The 19,774-nt window shown below is 40.2% G+C and overlaps 1 protein-coding gene across 1 annotated transcript; it reads left to right on the top strand.

The window, feature by feature from the left end:
• Nucleotides 1-1,495: 1,495 nt before the first annotated feature.
• Nucleotides 1,496-16,475, top strand: chka (choline kinase alpha). The gene is made up of 12 exons (XM_076141943.1): nucleotides 1,496-1,971; nucleotides 3,354-3,462; nucleotides 5,306-5,359; nucleotides 8,391-8,504; nucleotides 8,669-8,802; nucleotides 10,407-10,511; nucleotides 11,225-11,283; nucleotides 11,386-11,464; nucleotides 12,594-12,702; nucleotides 12,816-12,922; nucleotides 13,024-13,105; nucleotides 13,407-16,475. Exons 1-12 carry the CDS (start codon nucleotides 1,736-1,738, stop codon nucleotides 13,464-13,466), a joined length of 1,248 nt encoding a protein of 415 aa, XP_075998058.1. The 5' UTR covers nucleotides 1,496-1,735; the 3' UTR covers nucleotides 13,467-16,475.
• Nucleotides 16,476-19,774: the final 3,299 nt, after the last annotated feature.

The following is a 19,774-nucleotide window of genomic DNA, read 5'->3' as shown; positions in this document are numbered from 1 at the left end:
CATAGTTTTAATACCAGAAGCAGCAAAACAGCCACAATAAATCACAGGGCCTCCAGAGTGAAGGTGTTCTTTTCTTTGGAACATCTGTGTAGGTTTGTGTTAACATAGAGTATATTCTGGCAAACTCTGGTCGGGTTTTTTTTATGTGTCTGTCTTAAATATGTGGTATTCCTCATGCTTATATGCAGCTTATTTTTCAGGTTTAAACTGACAAAAGTTATTGACATCCACTCTCTTTGCTTTTTATTTTCAATGTAACATATTGACATCTTTGTGTCGCTCTGAATGCGACTTCATTACTTCTAAGCGGACGATAAGACAGAGCTTCATTGTTCCCTGCACGGATTCAAGACTCCCTGTGCCACACGCAGCAAAGCAACCGCATAATTTACCTGAGCCTTCTCCATATGTTACAGTGGGGATGGTGTCCTTTTCGTTGGTGTGACTTACAAAAAAGCTATCATTTTGTTTCATCCAGTCAAGCTTTATTATGTTTCTCTATCAAAAGTGGGACTTCCTCGGTCTTCGGGTCAAAGCAACTGATGGTAAAAGTGTGTGCTTTGATTTCCATTGGTTCTTCTTCCACCATTTAATCCTTCAAATAAATGTTTCTGTTGAATCTTGGGTTATTTTTCTCTTTCAGCCACATCAGAGGACAGTGGTTACATTTACATAGGCGGAATGACTGATGATAAGATTGAAGACACCTGTGATACTAATTGAAGAGGCCAAGCCATTGTCATTTGTTTTTATTATTTAAATAATGTTTTTCATTGAAATTAAATTATATTTAACTTTCAGCCAGGTCTGTATGGATTCCCTGGATAAGCCTACGTGACAGAATATGGAAACGCAAATAATGCAGATGGATGCTGCCTTCACGGACTCTCCATTTTAGCTTGCAGTGTTATTCTTGTATTTACAGTGACAGTGCATATTTATCTATACAGCAAATTTTCACCCATACTTTCCTTTGATAAATAGCATATGACATGTATTTCTGATAGATGTTGCGTTTAATGCTTAAATACCAGACATCTATTACATCTAATTACATCTACCACACTTAGTAAATGTGCTCATATATGGCAACTATTATTATATTATTATCTGATTTACCAAACAATATTGCTGACAATCTCGATAATCAATTTATTCATCTTAAATACCCCAAAATACCATAAGGACCCACATTCTCAGTTTCCCATTGCTTAAACATTGTTAATTGCCTAACTTAACGTTGTATACTGACTACATCTGACTTCAGCATCCCTCTGTGCTTACATAACATTTCCCTGCACGTGATGTGTGAAGCGTTAGCCTTCTTGTTTAACTTCATCATATTATGTAAATGGCTGTGGGAAAACAAACAGCACGCGAACGCAGCATGAGGTTTGTTTGGGTCGCCGTTGGGCTGTGTCTGGGATTAACCAATGAGGAGAGAGAGAGGGTCACGTGATTCATTCTCGGCCACGCCCAACGCGTCTATTAGATCTGCTCATGCGGTAGAAGGTGATTCATCCGTCTTATGACTGCGCATCCTCACGCTGAAGCTAGACGAACAAGTTACCGATATATTTTCGAGTAGAAAGACGAAAGGAAAGTTATTTCTACACATCGCTAAAAGAAAATAAATCTACGTGTGAAATAAAGCCTCCTGCGTCATAAAGTAGCGGTCACATCAGCTAACTCGCTACAGAGGGGTCAGCTTCATTTTCTGCGTTTCCAATCCAAAATGAAAACCAAATTTATCAACGGTGTTTCTTCCTCCCCGTCTATGTCACTGGGGCTTCTGGTGACCGAACACGCCCTGCAGGTTCAGCCCGATACCCCAGAAGACTGCAAGGAGCTGGTCCGCCCCAACGAGCCCGACACGGACACCCAAAGAAATGCGTTTCTGTGGTGCAGGGAGTTTCTCCACGGTGTGTGGAAGACTCTGGCTGAGGACGATTTTAACATCACCATCATAAGGTACGAGTGTCTTCACATCAAGAAACACATCCCCCGACAGCTCCTATGTGCTAAAATAGGCCCAAATTTCTGTTGTAGTAGTTTAGAGTCGATGGATGCAGACTGGTGGAGAATAAAGGGTTAATCCTTTCTATTGTATATTATGTATGTATATTTGTGTAAAGGAACATGTAGTGAAATTTAAGTGACGGCGTTCTGCAGACAGAGTAAATAATGGAACACATGAGTATTGTAGATCAAATACCATCATAGTGTAAATGTACAGTATATACTATACATTAACATTTAATAAAACAGGGCCCCTCCTATCAGCCATCACAAGGTGACGTATTTATCTAGCTTATTAGTCAAAATTTTGGTAAAAATAATGTATTATTGGTATAGATTGTTCATAAGGTTCATTTTAGTCTAAAATGCATCATTCATCATTTAGTGATCTTTAAATGTGATGTCAATGTTGTGACTTAGTTTGTTTTACATTACATTACGATCATTTAGCAGACGCTTTTATCCAAAGCGACTTCCAATAAGTGCGTTTCAACATAGGTAGATAAAAGAACTTCAGGTCACAAGAAATCGTAAGTGTTGTGATGTTGTTGTTACTCAAAGAGTCAAACTGTTTGAAGCAACAGCATTTTTACCCCATTTGTGACATCTTAATATTGTGTTTTCCAAATAAATTAAGGAAAGTAAAGTTGGAAAGGAAGTTGTCTAGTCATTCCCGTAGGAAACACTGTTTAGGAAACCTGCTGAAAAGGTACATTTAAGATGAAGAGGCAACAAAGGGAGTCCCACTACAATAAGCCAAGAATTGACTGCGCTAAGCTGAGATAATGTTACACTGGGATTGGGCTTTGTTTGTTAGCTGGTTTGACAAAATCTAAACACCGCAACCGGGCTAAGGGCCTGTACATACAAAGCTTGATTAAGAGCTTAGTCAGCTCTATTGAAGCTCAAGTCGGACTTTTCCTATCAAGAAGCCGACTCACTTCTGAGCTCACTCTGTCGCCATGGTAACATATGCTCTACAGCAATCCTTGTCCGGAGCAGTATTAGTTGGAGTTTAGTCGGGGTGACATACTGTATAAAGCTCCGCCTCTTGACCAATCAGCTCGCTTGGAAATGAGCTTCATCGTACCTGCAGGATCCTCTTGACGTGTCTTTAGGGGGTTACAAAGTACAGTACTCAGACTGAACACAACTTGTAATTTGGGAGTGAAGCCGGATCCAATCCAGCTTTATTTAAAGTGCATTTGACATCAATGGCTCAGTAAACTTAACATAGAAGCATAGAACATCAGACAGTACACACACACACACACACAAGCTCCTCTGACATGAATTACATATCTGTGACCATTCCATTCCCATTTGTCCTACAGAGGTGGTCTGAGCAACAAGCTTTTCCTGTGCAGCATCCCCGACAGCCTGGACACTGTTGGGGATGAACCGAGGAGCATCTTGCTGCGCCTGTATGGAGCCATCCTGCAAGTGAGGAACACATCCGTCTTCACAACTTTTGACAAAACAGCTATGGCTATAGAGTGACAGGCAGAGTACATCTCGTTGAGTCTTCTATTAAATAAGGCAGCCAGAATTACCGAATGATGTGACAGTGCTACCAGGTTGTGTGTATGGGTGTGGGTGTGTATGCTTGCAGATCATGTGCTTATGTGAGTGTATGCATGCATGTGCAGTATTGTGTTTGCGTGTGTGTGTGTGTGTGTGTGTGTTTGGGTGAGAGAGTGAGTGCGCGTGTTAGCCATTGTTGTACATAGTGATGTACCCCCATGGCTGTACATGCATGTGTTCTTTGCCGTAGGCTTCCCAAAGGAGCGTGCCTTGAGCACTCTTGTTCCCAGGTGAACCCACCAAAAAACACGGTACAGTATGAGATCTCTGAAATCTCAGCCTAATGCAAAAACGCAACACACTCGTAGCGTGTGCTACACTTATGTCGCACTACGCGGGATAGAGGGAAAACAAAGTTCTTTATGTTATCTTCTCTTCTGTCTTTTTAGTTTTGTTTTAATCTTTGCGATTCTTAAACATCCAAGATGTCAGCTGAGTTTGCACCCATGAACAAAAAGAGCGACCTGAGAATAAGTCTACAGGATTTTGGCTCATGCAGCTGCAAAACCAGACGACACCTGGCCTCTTTGGAATTTGGTTTCTTGTTTCTTCACAGTTCACACATAAACAGGGAGATAATACAGTATTTTTCAGCAGTCCCACAGTGGATGCAGTTAACACGGAGAGATAGAAGTGCTTTTTATCTCCTGCAATTGACGTGGCTGCTGTGTCCACAGTTCACATCCTCACAGCCCCCTAAAGGAGAAGCACTATTGATAATCAAACGGCATTGCCCTAAAGATAACAGATCACCATAACAAACCAGAGCTTATAGATCTCTTGTGCAAATATCAAATGACAAGACTTGAAGGACTTCATTATATTTAATATCCCCAAAACAGCACATTGCAGTTTTCTGAAGGCTAGAATGCTGGCATTTCATAGTTTGAGGCACTGTGTTTAGCTTGTACAGTTTTTTTCTGAACATTAACACAAAGACAGAATAGTCTTAAAGAGCAAAAACTAAAATAATCAGAATTTCATGGGTTATTATTGTTGGCTCATGTCTACTCTCTCAACCTTAGAATTTGCCAAGTGTGTTATTTTTATGTGCACATTAGCCAGGCCTCCAATGTGTCCTGCATTTGGTATTTACCGAAGTCTGTGTAATTGTTAATGGCTCTATTTTATTGCCGGGGATGCCCGAGAGAGTAAAAGCATGGTGTCCTTCACCAAGGTAACTGCAGCCATCGCTGTCAGGACACAACATTTTAGCAGGAATGAGTGAAGTCTAATCCAAAAGCTAATATAAATAAGTAACTCTGAGATGTCACTGTCGGAGTGCTAAGTAAGTAATGATTAAACAAGCCCTAACTACGCTCCAGACTTTCTTGACAATGAAGGTATGTGAATAGCACGTTGGATAATAAATAGATGCACCAAGTTCCAGCTAAAATATGCTGTCCCTTTTTTTTTTATAGCACTAGAATGCATTATCCAACAGTGTGTTCGAGTAGTTCTAGACCTGTCTCTCACCTTCTCTCTGTCTTACACTATCTCAACTCTGTCTCAGCTCTCTGTTTCTAGCTGCTGTGGTATGCAGGTAGTCGGGCAAAATAGTCTGGTACATGACAACGCAGAGGATTGCACCCTTGGTGTGCGTTTGAACTCCTACTGTACTGTCTCATGGCTAGGTTTTGATGTCAAAGGTCAGCCTCACATGTATTCATGGATAGTTCTTCCCTTTTTCTTTTGTTGATAGATGTCCTGTAATAAGGGGGATTCCAGACAGTCAAACAAAGAAAATCTCTTCCAAGTAAGTAACGGATGATGCCGGCGTCACCAATCAACACAATACTCAACACCTCATGCTTCAGCCACCCCTGAAGTCTGAAACTTTTTAACCGAGTTGAACTCTCTGTTGGCGCAGGGATTCAAGCATGATCTGGCCAAGTCATGTGAATTCCTGAGGCTGTTCTTCACAACTAGGCCTGAAAAGCACTCCTATGTTTGGCTTTGAACTTCAGTAATAAACAAAACTAAAACTATATCTGTCCTTTTCTAAACCCCGGTACAGTGGAATTGTATTTTTAACTGTAAGTGATTTATTTCAGTGGTAGCACCTGGACCTGTTTCAAGAACTGAAATTCACAAAGTACCACAAATGTTTTGTAAAAGGAATTTTAAACAAAGCATGTATAGAGAATCCGGGTTGGCAGCCTGAACTACCACTAAGGCTCCTGTCCCTTGACCTAGATCTCCGCTACACTTCACCCTCTCTTTATGAGGATGACCCACTTAGCCACGTCATGTAATTGAGGTGAGGTCATCTTTGTTTTTGCCGCTGTTATTGTTCTGCAATCTCACTCAACAATGAGGCGATTCTGAAGCACTGACTTGGCACCAGTTTCCCTTTCCCCTAAAATCAGCCTTTATTCACTAAGTCAAGGTACCAATTCTTCTTCTTTGCATTGGTGTTTGGATTACCTCACCTGGAAGACGCTTTACTGGTCTTTAGCTATTGATGCTAACTACCTTGTTCTGAACTGATTTGGGTGAGAAATACATGGATAGGTTTTGGCCCCAACTGTTTTGGTCAATTCCTTCATAAATAATACAGCAATTTTATAGAAGGAAAATCCCATTACTTGCTATCAATAGGTACAATTGGAAGTTTCCCTACAAAAGTTTCTCTGGGATAGGATTATAGCAATGGAGATTAACTCAGGGTGGAGAGTTCACATATGCTACACACATGTCACTGCTACACACACGTCACTGCTTGTGTTCAAATACTCACATGCTATGAGGGGCTGACTAAGATGGAGGAAACCACACAGCTAAATGTACTTCTAAATAGAAAGTAACGATGCAATGACTACTGATTCTTATTTGTTTTCTTTTTGCTACACGGGTGAGTACAACTGCAATGGCAAATGTGGGATTCATGGCGTCATAGGAAATAAAGTGCATTTTGGGACACCTGATTTCAAAGACAGATTTGGCCAATGTTTATTATCTTTTATTGTGACAAAGTGTATCCTGCTATGGGAAAACAAGGAAGTCAATGAGACGGGCCACGTACATTGTTGCCTCAGTTTTGTTTTTAGGGAATTTTTCAACTTGTTACATTGTTATTCTGTTGGTTTACTCATTTAGACTGTAAAGAAGACAATATATGTTGATACCCACATAAGAGATTATACTTTATAAGAATCATATGGAGAGAGATCAGTGAGTGTAGTTTTCAGAAATATTTCATCATCAAAACATTTTTAAATGATGTGTAACCTCTAGCAGGCCACAAACCAAGCTGCATTGTTTCCTTTGAGCTGCTTCCTGCGGGTTGGCTGGCATGAAGCACATTCCATGGCTTTTAGCCAAAGACCCCGTGTTCAGGTCCAAATCTCTGTCTCTGCAGTCAGCTGTCTGCCAAGAGTGCACCACAAGACAGGATCCCAGTGCGCAGTATTTAAAGACACAGTTGATTATTTTCTGTTGCGCAGTAGGAGTTATGGCACTTTCATCCGGCAGTTCATGTAAACAAAATGTGTAGTTTTAATCACAATTTGGTACACATTTGACTCTGATCATAGCCTTTGGGACTAGTTATAAAAGGAAAACAGAAACAAACAAAAGCAATAATGATATGTGGTACATACGTGTATGTCAGGTATGATGACGTGACAATTTAACCCTGGAGTCACAGATCTCCATGCTGTCAGTACAATGGCACCACAGGTGCAACCCTTGCAGAATGACTTGATCAACTTCTGATGGAAGTAAAAAAAAAAAATAATAATAATCAATGCTAGGTGTTTTCTGGGTATTTCACAGTCAAAGGCAAAGGCAGCAGTAGAGAAGAAGGCCTGCTTAGTCAGATCTCTGCTGTGGTGTCTGCACTGATGAGGCTCCTCACACACAGAGTCTCTCCCACACAACGTCCTGTTTGCAATATCTGACAATGTAACCGTTGAGTTTTAGGTCACATCAGGTCGCACTGTCGTACAACAATCTCACAAGTGCCATTTTTACAGAATGACATCATGGGCGGGAGACAAAGAGGGAAGATAGAGAAAAGAAAGTAAAAATGTAAATATAAAAAACAGTAATACCCCTATCCTGGCGTGCCTGCAATAAAGAAACACAAAAACAAGAGAGATATTATTATACTTATTATATCTCTAACTTCATTGTCCCTCCACTTGATTAACACTGTCCTCCATCTTGTTTATTTTCTTTCTTGTTTTCAGAAGACCCACCAGCATGAAATGATGACAAATTTCAAGTTGGAATGATGTAAACATCGCATGAATTCTGATCTGATGGGTCAGACTGCAGCTCTATTGTCTCAGTCAGATATTTATTGGGATTTATGGGGATTCTTATAGACATATGGAAGTGACCCAAATCTGACATAAAAAGATAAGATTCCACGTGTTCTTTTTGCTGTTCACACTATTGTACGAAAAATCAGATCAATGTCACATCTGACCAAAAAATAATCAGATCTTGGCCACTTCATACCTTCAGTCTAAACATAGCCTTGGGTTCTCCGCACTGCTCTGACAGGCAATCCCCACTAACCCAACCTTTCTCTCCGCTCAACGTTTCCATTAACACATACAAATGGTTTCATCCTTGCCTTCCAATCTATATCTCACTCCCAACTTCACTCCGATTTTCATGTTTTCGGACATTTCAGCCCAAGAAAAGCTGTTGGGTGTCCTGACTCCTGCTCCTTCTGTTGCACCTTACAGCACTAATGGATGGTGGTGGTTATGTGAGCTGCCGACATAAATGTAGAGCCGTTAAGCGTTTGAAAACACTTGCTTCTGTGTTTGTAGGGGGCAGAGGCTATGGTCCTGGAGAGTGTGATGTTTGCTATCCTGGCAGAGAGGGAGCTAGGACCCAAGCTTTATGGCATTTTCCCTCAAGGCCGACTGGAGCAGTACATTCCTGTAAGCCACCATCTTATTTGAAACTTGTTTGTGTGTTCATGTGTTTGTTGTCTCACTGCATGATTAATGGTTAAATTAAAGGTAGATGGTTCAAAATCTTTGATTAGTGTAGTCACTTGTTATACTTGTTGTGAATAAAACAAATGATTGTAATCTTGTGACAGAGCCGTAAACTGGATACCTTTGAGTTGAGTGACCCCAGCCTTTCAGCAGAGGTTGCTGAAAAGATGGCCAAGTTTCACGGTATGAGGATGCCCTTCAACAAAGAACCCAAATGGCTGTTTGGAACCATGGACAAGTAAGTTATTTAAGTCTCAGCCTATCTTATTTTGTCTAACCGCAACTTCATGGATATCAAGTCCCTTTGTTCTGGCTAGTGTCAGTTCACCACATAATGCATTGTAGCAGTTTGTTATTGTTCACCCCCTCTAGGCTCACTGAATATGGCAGTTAAAGGGTTAGAGTCAATGCCTCTATTACATATGTATGATGAAATCGTACAGATACTGTACCTACAGTATGTAACAGACTGTATTGTACTGTCTCGCTTTGGAGAAGATAAATTACAGTACAGATTCCAGGTCACATCCTATCACACCTTATCGACATTGAGTAACAAAGAGGCAGTTGGCTATATGGAATTTCCCTTTGAAGCAGTTTTTGGACATGTATGATGCTGGAATTGCACAATGTCTGTCAGTATGTGCTCGTAAAGTTCAAAGTCCACTTTCTCTGACATTCATTGAAAGCACCACTTTACCATTTATCACTTCCTGGTTGCCACGTGGCAGACGGGACAGGATGAGTCAGGGTAGAGAAGAGAAATAACCACGTGTTAGTTTGTCTGTAATGCCAGTTGGAATGTGGTCGTGTTATAAAAGTCACAGCTTGGGTTCATAGTTCATATTATTCTAGCATTAGCCGCCTGCGCCGTCCTCTTTTATGGTGGATTCAATGATGATTTAGCATTCGATTCAGTAGGAATACAGCGATAGGATCTCATGTTAAAGCATTATATAATCAGAAAGACGTGCAATTCTGCAACAGAAAGTTTTATGACTTAAAAAGGAACAACTATTTCTTACAGTTGACATAATTGACTGATAAAAACTTTTATCTTCTAAAAGGATTTTCTGTATCTTTCCACTGGCCATGACCTTGGTAGTTGTGATTACATCAGAGCAATGAGTGGCACAGAGTCTGATTCATAGACAATGGAGGATCATGAATGCTTGTTGTCTGTGGCTCAAATTCAGTGCATTATCCCATTTATAAAGGATTCGTTGTCTTTATCATCGTCTGGTAATTAGCTCAGATACTGAATGAACAAAAGTAATATCAACGCACTGCTATGATAGTACGACTTCCATTACGCTCTCGTTGTCTTTCACTCCTACTACAGCTACTATTACTATTATTGACACGCCCAGGACAATCTGCCTCAAAAATACAAACTTGCTGTAGGGACACTTGATTGACACAAGACTTTGTGTTATATCTATATCGGTTTTACAGCTTCTAGCTTTCCAGCTTTTTGCAATTACGTGTTATATGCAAATTCAGAAAAGAATCCACAATTTTTCGTGTTGCTGTAGCATAATCAGTGATTTTGATAACACAAAACACTGAAATATCGTAAAAGCCTGGGGGTTAAATAGGACCAAAGGTTAAACCTGAGGTTGATGCCCATAGAAATGCATCCAGGAAGACAAACTAATACTTCTTGCCCTGCCTTGAAAGCTTAATGCATCCATTTTTGTTTCAAATGTACTCGTTACTGTCTACATGCTGGCCAATGACATTCAGATAGTGTAGCCAAACTTTGCTGTGTCTCATTTTGTAGTTTACAAAAAGGCAAATGTCTAAGTGAAAGAGAATAACTGTCATTAACACTCTCTCCAGGTACCTGAGCCAAGTCATGAGGTTGAACTTCACCAAGGAGTCTCACCTTCATCACTTCAACAGGCTGCTCAGCTACAACCTGCCTCATGAGATGCACATGCTCAAGTATGTTCCTGCCTACCTAAACACAGAACATTCACACCACGTGCAATTCCACACATGTTGTTATGTAACCTAACCTACAGTATTTGTAACTCCTGCATGGCCTTTACCCCATAAAGTGGATTATGGGGGAGGAGTAGTAGAAGTAGTTTCCCTCTGGTTAACATCTGTTTTTGTGGAATTCAAGAGCTGGGGGGATCACGTTCTAACTAATGACTTCATTGTTCAGTGCAGAGCCAGAGAAGAAAAATAATGAATTGTGTAGTGCATCAAAGGTCAAAACAGTTATGACAAATTGCCAGCACAGTTGCTAAAACCTCAAGGTCTCGCCCTACTAATTTTGACTGAACAACAGTGAAAACAAGGGGGATTCCATGTGCAATGATACAAAACAGAATCCTTAACTTGTCACATTTAAGACACTGGGAACTACATTTCTATTTTGTGAAGATTTTGAAATCTCAGCATTGATCTGCAACTTTCTGGCTGGCTGGAATGACCGGGTACAATTAGTTAGCTGCCAGTCTTTCCCACTTGGAATAGGATTCACCAACATTTGATCCTTAAAAGAAGTTTCGCTTGAGTTTCAGTGTTTTTCTTCTTTGGCAAAATGGACAAACCTGCTCTGTAGGTCATCACAAATCCCTTTATCTTGAGTAAGATTAGAGTTCATGTTTCCTTACTTGTACACTGTGTGTGTGTGTATGTGTGTTCAGGTCTCTGCTGGAGTCCACCCACTCGCCTGTCGTGTTCTGCCACAATGACTGTCAAGAAGGTAAAACTTCTAAAGGGCAACATCCTCCACGTTGTTCACTTACTTTTCATTCTTACTTTTCATTTAAGATTTGATTCATTCTCACCTCTGTGTCATTTTCAGGTAACATCCTGCTGCTCAAGCGCACCGACAAACAGAAGCTGATGCTCATTGACTTTGAATATAGCAGCTACAATTACAGGTAACTGGTTTAAATCTCCCTATGCTGTGTCCTCACTGCACACAAGCAGAGTGGAACATGGACTACAGCCATCTTTTACTCCCATCCCCCAGGCTAATAGTGATCCAGAATGCAAATTTGAGTGGTGGACAGCCAGAAAAAGTAGAGAGAGGCTCGTATAAGCCAACAGGAGGAGAGAGAGAGGAACCGCAGCCTGGCCGTATCTCCTTTCCTCTAGCATTCATAATTCATAGCAACAATGTGGCAGGCCTGTAGAACACTCAAGGGCCTTGGTGGTCCAGGAATTTCAGAGCAGTCTTTATTGTCTGTAGAAGGATACAGAGATTAGAATAGAGTAAAATAGATTTCACCTGACGGAAGGAGAGTGTTTTGTCTCCACTGACCCCTTTCCTATCAGAACCTTGATTGTCTACCTTACTGTGTGTATGTGTAAATTCCTGAATGAGTCATGTGAGGGAAATAGAGCATTTCACACTGACCTTGGTTCACAAGGTCTCTCACTCTCTCTCATGCCCTGCCACTCCAGTATATACACACACATATGAATTTCGTCATTGACTTGTAGTACATTAACTGGATGTGGAAACGGAGGCAGATGATCTGTGTCACAGACTCCCAGGCTCGAGGCCGGAGAGGAGTGGGAGGCATTGTGTTGGAAATGTTTCCCAGCTCCATGATAACGCTGTGGGACTCAATGCTCAAGTGAACATGTAGGGCAGCACCCCTATAAATACATTTGCCGTCGTCTAAATCTAATATCCGTTGCACAATGTTGATTCAGTGATATTTCAAACAAAGGATAATTTTCAAGTAAAACCGTAGGTCAGCCGCCTGTGCTTCTTTGTAGCCCAGAGGTTTACATTGCCTCCTCGACCAACAAAGTGTCATATTCTCGTATGGAAACACACACAAAACTAAGAACAAAATCTTGAATCATGTGGCTATTGGTGTCATTCGGTTAAAACAGGGTTATTAGACTTGTGAACGTCCTGGAAAAGGTCTGAAAATATGTCTTCCCTACCATTTTTCATGATGACTGCATGCCTTGTATCACTACAGCTTATTCTTTATAGTTTGTTTGTTGTTTATTATTTTTTCTCATTGTTCTTCTGCCATTGTCTCTGTTCAGGGGATTTGACATTGGCAACCATTTCTGTGAGTGGATGTACGACTACTGCTGCGAGGAATTCCCCTTCTTTAAAGTAGATGCTAAGAACTACCCTTCAAAGGCTCAGCAGGTTTGTATAGAACAATAACGTTATAATATAATGATATACTATTTAATCATGGCAATAATCATAACCAGTGTCACATTAAGAACCTAGATTAACCTTGCGGTGTCTCCGTACAGCTTCATTTCATTGAAAGCTACCTGTTTGAGTCCAGCCCGGAGTTTGTTGAACTGACTAAAGACGCCCAAATGAAACTGAAGGAGGAGCTGTACGTGGAGGTGAACAGGTGAGCACTGATGCAGCTTGTGTTTCCTGCTGAAGATACTTACCTCAAGCCTTGGCTCACATTAGGAGACTGATTTCAATTAAACATTCGTCTCGTTTTAGGTTCGCCCTGGCTTCCCATTTCTTCTGGGGTTTGTGGTCCATCATCCAGGCACGCCTCTCCACCATTGAGTTTGGATACCTGGTGAGTGCCTCCTTTGTGACCTCAAGTTCTCTCTGTGCCTCTGAGTAATGAGGCGCTGGATAACAATGTGTCACTTTGTCCCGTAACTTGCCGGAATGGAATTTTTGCCATCTCAGCATTGAGTCAGGTCAGAGGAGGTTGGGTGAGGCAGCTGCTAGCCATTCAACACATTTTCAACACAGGGAGATAGAGGAAGGTTTACGGTCTCTCTGACTCAAGTAAACACTGTACAGTATACTCCGAGAAGTGCAATATGTCCTAACTGACTCAAGAAACACATGACTATTGTATTCTGTTTCAGGAGTATGCTCTGGCCAGATTTGATGCCTACTTCCAGCAGAAGAAAATCTGGGGTGTCTAAAGCAGAAGAAGGAAGAAGGACATCACACTGGGTCAAATTGCAGGAAGAGGACATAGAGATTGAGATTCTACAGCTATGCTTTACTTGCACTCCCTGCCTTTAGAGGATTTGTTGGCTACTATTGGCGTGTGTTGATGACTAAAGCCAAAACTTGCCCATGAGGCTTGGATCTTTGGTGTATGCCCCACAATCCATCAGTTCAAAGTTTACACTGCTAAACTTCCCAGAGGTCCCAAACAAAACACACATTGTGCTTATCATCGTCACTCATCAGATCTGCTGTGCTTCTGCATGGTTCGGACCGTATCGCTAACTCCTGGGTTACCTTTTTGAGCAAAGAAGTGGTGAATTTCACTTCCAGCTAGATTTATGTTTAAAAATGTTAACATTGCATCAATGTATAGTTATTAATCATTCCCTTATGGAAATACTCCGTGGGAAAGAACCAAAATGTGAGCTTCTCCTGGTAGATTCCTGCTTAATGAAGCAGCTAGTTGCTAATTTTATATAGATGTGAGTGAGTAAGCCCGGCTCAGCTACTGACAGGCTGATCATGGATTCACGGTGTGATCAACAGGTCAGATTGATATCCAGTTATCACGCACTTGTTTTGTGAAGATTCTCTTTTGGGTGGTTGTATCCTACATTGGCCTTAGACTACGGCACATAAAGGTTATGTTGTATTTTGTGTAGTTGAGAAGTTGAGGTTTACGCTTCTAGTTGAATGGTTTATAAACTGACATCATGATAATAATTTGTCACAAGTTCAAGTAATCAAGGTCTCCACACCTCCCAGCTAATAATAGTTGAAGCCCTTACTGACTGATATGACTTTGCCTAGATGACCTCCAAAATCAAAAGTGTTCTCCTCTGCCAATGAAGCGAGGGGAAATGCTGTGCTGACAACTGACATGGCCCCACATTCATACTGCCTCCAGCCGCTGATCCCATTCAGTCACAAACACATTCCGACTGTTCCACAGGCCTTGGAAATGGTTGCTAACGAGTAGCAACTAGGGCATTTATTGAGCATATTTCATTTTCTTCATCTTCATTCTAGTCTTTTACTTCGACACATTCCTGAGTTTTAGAAAATATTGCACAGTTATACATTGCATTGCTAACAACCCTATGGGACTCCATGGTTTCTACGGCAATGTGACTTGGTGCAAGTGCTTTGCCATTGTACCCATAATCCAGAAGACCAAAGCATATCCAGGCATCCCCAAGACTTGATCATACCTCATCAGATCACGATATACTTTGCCATACACAGACTCGTAATCAGATAGAATGTAACGTACCGGATATCATAAGTCTCTGGTTCATCTGTAGGGATCCGGAGACTTGGTCATACCTCATCAAATCACAGTATACTGTATGTACTGTGTCGTACACAGACTCATAATGAAGTGACTGAGGAAAAGTCCATGATTCATACCTTCATATTTAGAATTTTTGTTCATTGTCTTTGCGTGGAGCTTTGGCAGTTCGGTGGAAATGGCTTGTTGGCATTGTTTGCATTCCTCGTTTCAGTGTTTGGTAGAGGGGAATTAATCGACAACAGAAGGCTTTGTCATAAAAATGTCATACTAAACAATTTTTGGTGAAGCACCCAGACGGAATTTCAGTTCAGCCTAAATTTCCTCCTCTATAAATATTGAAGTATTTGCTCTCCACCTCTGATTAGAAACACCTATCTTCGTATGTGTGTGTGGTTTATAGTTGACTTTGATAAGATGGATGAAGTGCAGAGTGTGGGACACTGACCGTGCTGCTACAACTGAAAGCTGTGCAACCACCACTGGAACTAACCTGCTAATCAATGTGAATTGGAACTTATTTATGGATTCGTTCATTCTTGCCTGTTCTTTGTTTACCTGTGAGCCAATAGGATTTAGTGGGGAAGTCGCCAAAGTCAAAAAAGTGACCTACCTGAATTGTGTCAGGGTAGCATTTTGGTGATTACACAGTGTTAACCCATGTCCACAGAGTGAATGAACAGATCAGCACATCAGTTATCTGATACCGGGTCCATCTGGAGGTGTTTGAATGTCTACTGTGGCACTTTTTGATCTGACGATTTACACATTGTGAACATTTTAGGGGTTATTTAACAGTGACTATGTAAACTGTTGTTTTTCTTTTACATAAGTGTATTTTTTCAACCTTATATTTCCTTTGGAATTTTTTTTTATGTTTGGAATTGTTTTGATGTATAAATGTATCTTTTGGAGACACATACAGTATGTTTACATGCACGTTAAAACTTTGATTATACTATATATAATATAATATAACATTTTTTGTTCAAAAGTCATGTAAACACCATAATGGGACTGAATTCAGTGTAGAATTACTCAGAGTAACAGGCATAGATGATCAGACTATAAATTAATCTACTGAGGCATGTAAAGCCACCTCCACAAGCGCCTCCTCACCTGGTGGAACCTCCTTATACTCATATACGAATGTATCTTTGGCAAACCACGGAATCCTATTTATTCCGTCCATGTATATATCCTAGCTCTTATTTCTGCCTTACTTGCAGTACCGACAAGGAAATCTTAGTACAGCGTGCATGTAAACATAGTGAGTGACACAAACATTGCACCAGTAGTATTTTGTTTGTCAGTTAAGGTGAATAGCAGCAGTGAAAATGTGTTTACTGGTGCATCCCTCTTGTGCCCTTTCAGCTGCCTGTGCTTTTTCAATACCATGCAAAAGCACTTTTTTTCTGAAAATATGTTACAATGGTATTGATAAATGCATTAGTCCTCTCTAAACTATAGACTGAATTTTTTTTGTTTGTTTTTTTTCTTACAGTGCTGTACATTCCATAATGCATATCTGGTGTATATATAGATCATGGGAATTGTTGTGTATATTCCACTTTTTGTTTCTCATCTACATGTGCTAATTCAACAAAACCAAATCAGAAACTAATTGGCTTTTCCAATGAAATTCTAATTTGTTTCCCACCGACAACAATCAAGTTTCAGTGAAGTGTTTGAACTTAATCTGTGTAATATCTACTCAAAGTATAGGTTGTCAAGCTATTGTATAACACATTCAAATTGAAGGAATGGCAAGCTTGTACCTTTATATTTCTAATTACTTTTGAGAATGTACCATGTGTTGTTAATACAGCATATAATTAATCAATGCTCTGATAGAACTGTAACACATATGTGATTTAGCATTGAACTATCTATGCAATTGCACACATATACCCGGAAAAGGAAACGCAAAAGAAAAAAATATTAAAACTGGTTTAGGTTGAAACTGCTTTGCAGATTCATTGTCCCATTACAGCATAGAATCAGCTGTAAAATAACTTCTCTGCTTTGCACAAATAAAAAATAAATACAAGATAAATGAAACTGTCTCTGTATGATGCATGTATTAATTTAAACAGGTGCTTTCAGCTTTTTTATTGCTTTTTGTTTATTACTATAAAACACATTGACAAGAATACGCATGCTCAAAATGTGTGTGATTTTGCAACATGTTACCTGTTAATGTTTAAGAGGACGTAATCTGAGGTTAACAAAAATTAATCCAGTCAATCAAACTTGTAGGCGCTGAATGGTCCTGAGTCTTTGTTTTTGATTGATTTATCTCAACATTTACCTTGTCCTATCCAGTGCTGGACTCTATATCATGAAGATCATGATACTGATAAACTAGAACAACTTCTGACCCTGATTTGCTCCTTGTGGTCCCAGAGATCAGCCAGTGTTCAGAGGTTGAGCCTGTTGAGAATCTGTATATCACATTTATTGATCACATTGATAATGCATGTGAGGCAAGTTTAAAATATCACCTTTATTTCATACAGCTGAAAGCTAACAGTTCTCCTTTTGCTAAACTTTGTGTTTTATGAATTCCATAAATTAAATGTAGATTAATACTGCAGGTACTCCTCTTTTAAGGACTTGGAATATACTGTACTTTAAGTAAGGCTAAAACTCGACACCATGCGGACCACAGTTACACTGATATCATCAGAAATTCTCCTCCTCCCCTCTTCTATCTGTGCATGTCCATGTACGATAAACAGGCCTCTCATATAAGTCTCTAAAGACTCTCCAGTTAGTCCAGAATGCAGCTGCACGTGTACTGACCACAATTAGGAAAAGAGATCATTTTAGCTTGGTCCAGAATAGAATTTTAAATCCTCCTCTTCACTTTCAAAGCTCTTAATGGTCAGTCTCCATTCTACCTTAAAGAGCTCATAGTACCATGCTATCCCACTAGAAAGCAGTGCTCCTGGAATGCAGGCTTACTTGTGGTTTCTAGTAACTCCAAAAGTACAACAGGAGGAAGAGCCTTCAGTTTCAGGTCCTTTCTTGTGGAACCATCTCCCAGATTCAGTCCGGGGGGCAGGCACCCTCTCTACGTTTAAGATTAGGCTTAAATCTTTCCTTTTGTATAAAGCTTATAGGTAGGGCCAACCAGGCTTGCCTTGGACCAGCCCCTAGTTATGCTGCTATAGGCCTAGACTGCTGGGGGACTTCCCATGATGCACTGAGCTCCTCTCTCCTCCTCCCTTCTCTATCTGTGCATATTCATGTCATTGCATTATCACAGCATTCCACTAACTCTACTTCTTTCTCGGCGTTTTCTGTGCTCTCTCGTCTCACAGGTTCTTGTGGAAGCCTGTCCTGTAGAGATGAAGACCCTGTCAATCATTAACAATCAAGAGTTAATATTATCCACTCTTTATTGTGTCTCTCGCTCTCTCATTTTCCTTAAACCCAACCGGTCAAAGCAGATGGCCGCCCACCCGTTACACTTGACTTAAAATGTGGGGTGAAATCTACCAAAACAAAGTGAGTTCAGAGAAGAAGCACCAACGTGTGTATGAAATCAGTATGAAGTCAGCTAATCCATGAAGCGGGCTCCAGAACAAATATTTTCTAATAGTTTGTCCCCGAATAAACAGCGAGCAATTAGCATACATAGATAAATACGATGCAGAAGGCCACAACTGTTCAAGACAGACGAACACAAACGCTTAGACTAAATGAATGCTACAGTCTTGAGATAGGTACGGTGAATATTCATTCACTTTAGTTACAACAAACAAGGATCTGGTGGGCTGTTCAAAATTACTTAACAAGCTTGTCCTATCTAAATTGGCACCGCATTTTAACCACTGTGAAGCATTTTTAAACAGCAATATTAAATATTTCTTTACTACAAAGTGGTACTTTTCTGAGATGTAATGGTCAAACCTCTTCAGAAAGGCTAAAATGTGAATTTCAATTTATATTTGTACTTAATCCCATCACCTGTATTTCTTACTTAATTTTCAAGGAAATACATTGATTGACTCTGCTCACTGCCATTTTACATGTTCGGATGCTAGCCCCAAAATGTTCACCGGCTGGCAATGCATAATGGCATCATAGCTTGGTCAAACGGCAGCTGATTGCAGTGCGTTGAAAGGCTTTAAAGCCCTGCTATTGGATGAAATGTTGATCAAGCCAGTGTAGGCAGGAGAGAATCTGATTCATGAGAAGTGATTGGTCACTTTTTCAGCTCATTGTGTCTTTGAAGAGTGAACGTTTCCAGACATTTCAAGTTTAAAAAATGACAGTAAGATTGCAAATCTATTCCATATGTTATATCTGTACAAAAACCCAAAGATCCTGAACTGCACTGAAAGCTTCATTTTAATTGGTCCTTTGCCTCTTTAACATGTTTACGTCATCACATACCAAACACCACCTGGTTAAAGCCCACGGGTGTTACCAGCATGGACGCAGTGGGATTTTTGGGAAGAGGCCTTAAAGAAACATTACCTAAATTCTTTCACATTATTTATTCAGTGTGCACAGTGCAGTGCTCAGAAAAGAAAGGTTCTTTTGCACATGGTTTACATAAAGTGATTGTTTTAAAGATAAAATAGATCAATACTATATACAATGCTTATTTTGAGTCATGAGAAACACAAATTAACATATTATGACATCTGCACAGATTTCGTACGGTTGCTGCTTAATCATAAGCTGGTCGTGATGCCATAAGAAGAGCAAAACCCCAATTAGGTGAACTTTGGGAAATATCTTGGGAAATGAAATCCTGTAAAAAGAATAGTGAAGTGCACAGATCAACTCACACCCACGTCAAATGCAACAACAATCTAATGAGTTTCCTTTAAGGTGGTGTGAAACCAACTGAACCAAACATAAAATGCAATACAATATAACAAAAGTTCTAACTGTAATGCGGACTCCAAGTATGAAACAGCTTTCATTTTTTTAAGTGTCGAACAAAAGAGAATCATGAAACTATTTCTG

Source organism: Genypterus blacodes, unplaced genomic scaffold (assembly GCF_046128005.1).
Source record: "Genypterus blacodes isolate CSIRO-AG114 ecotype Tasmania unplaced genomic scaffold, CSIRO-AGI_Gbla_v1 ptg000021l_1, whole genome shotgun sequence".
NCBI lineage: Eukaryota > Metazoa > Chordata > Actinopteri > Ophidiiformes > Ophidiidae > Genypterus > Genypterus blacodes.
The sequence above is the reverse complement of the archived record's forward strand: the minus strand, read 5'-3'. Positions and strand labels throughout refer to the sequence as shown.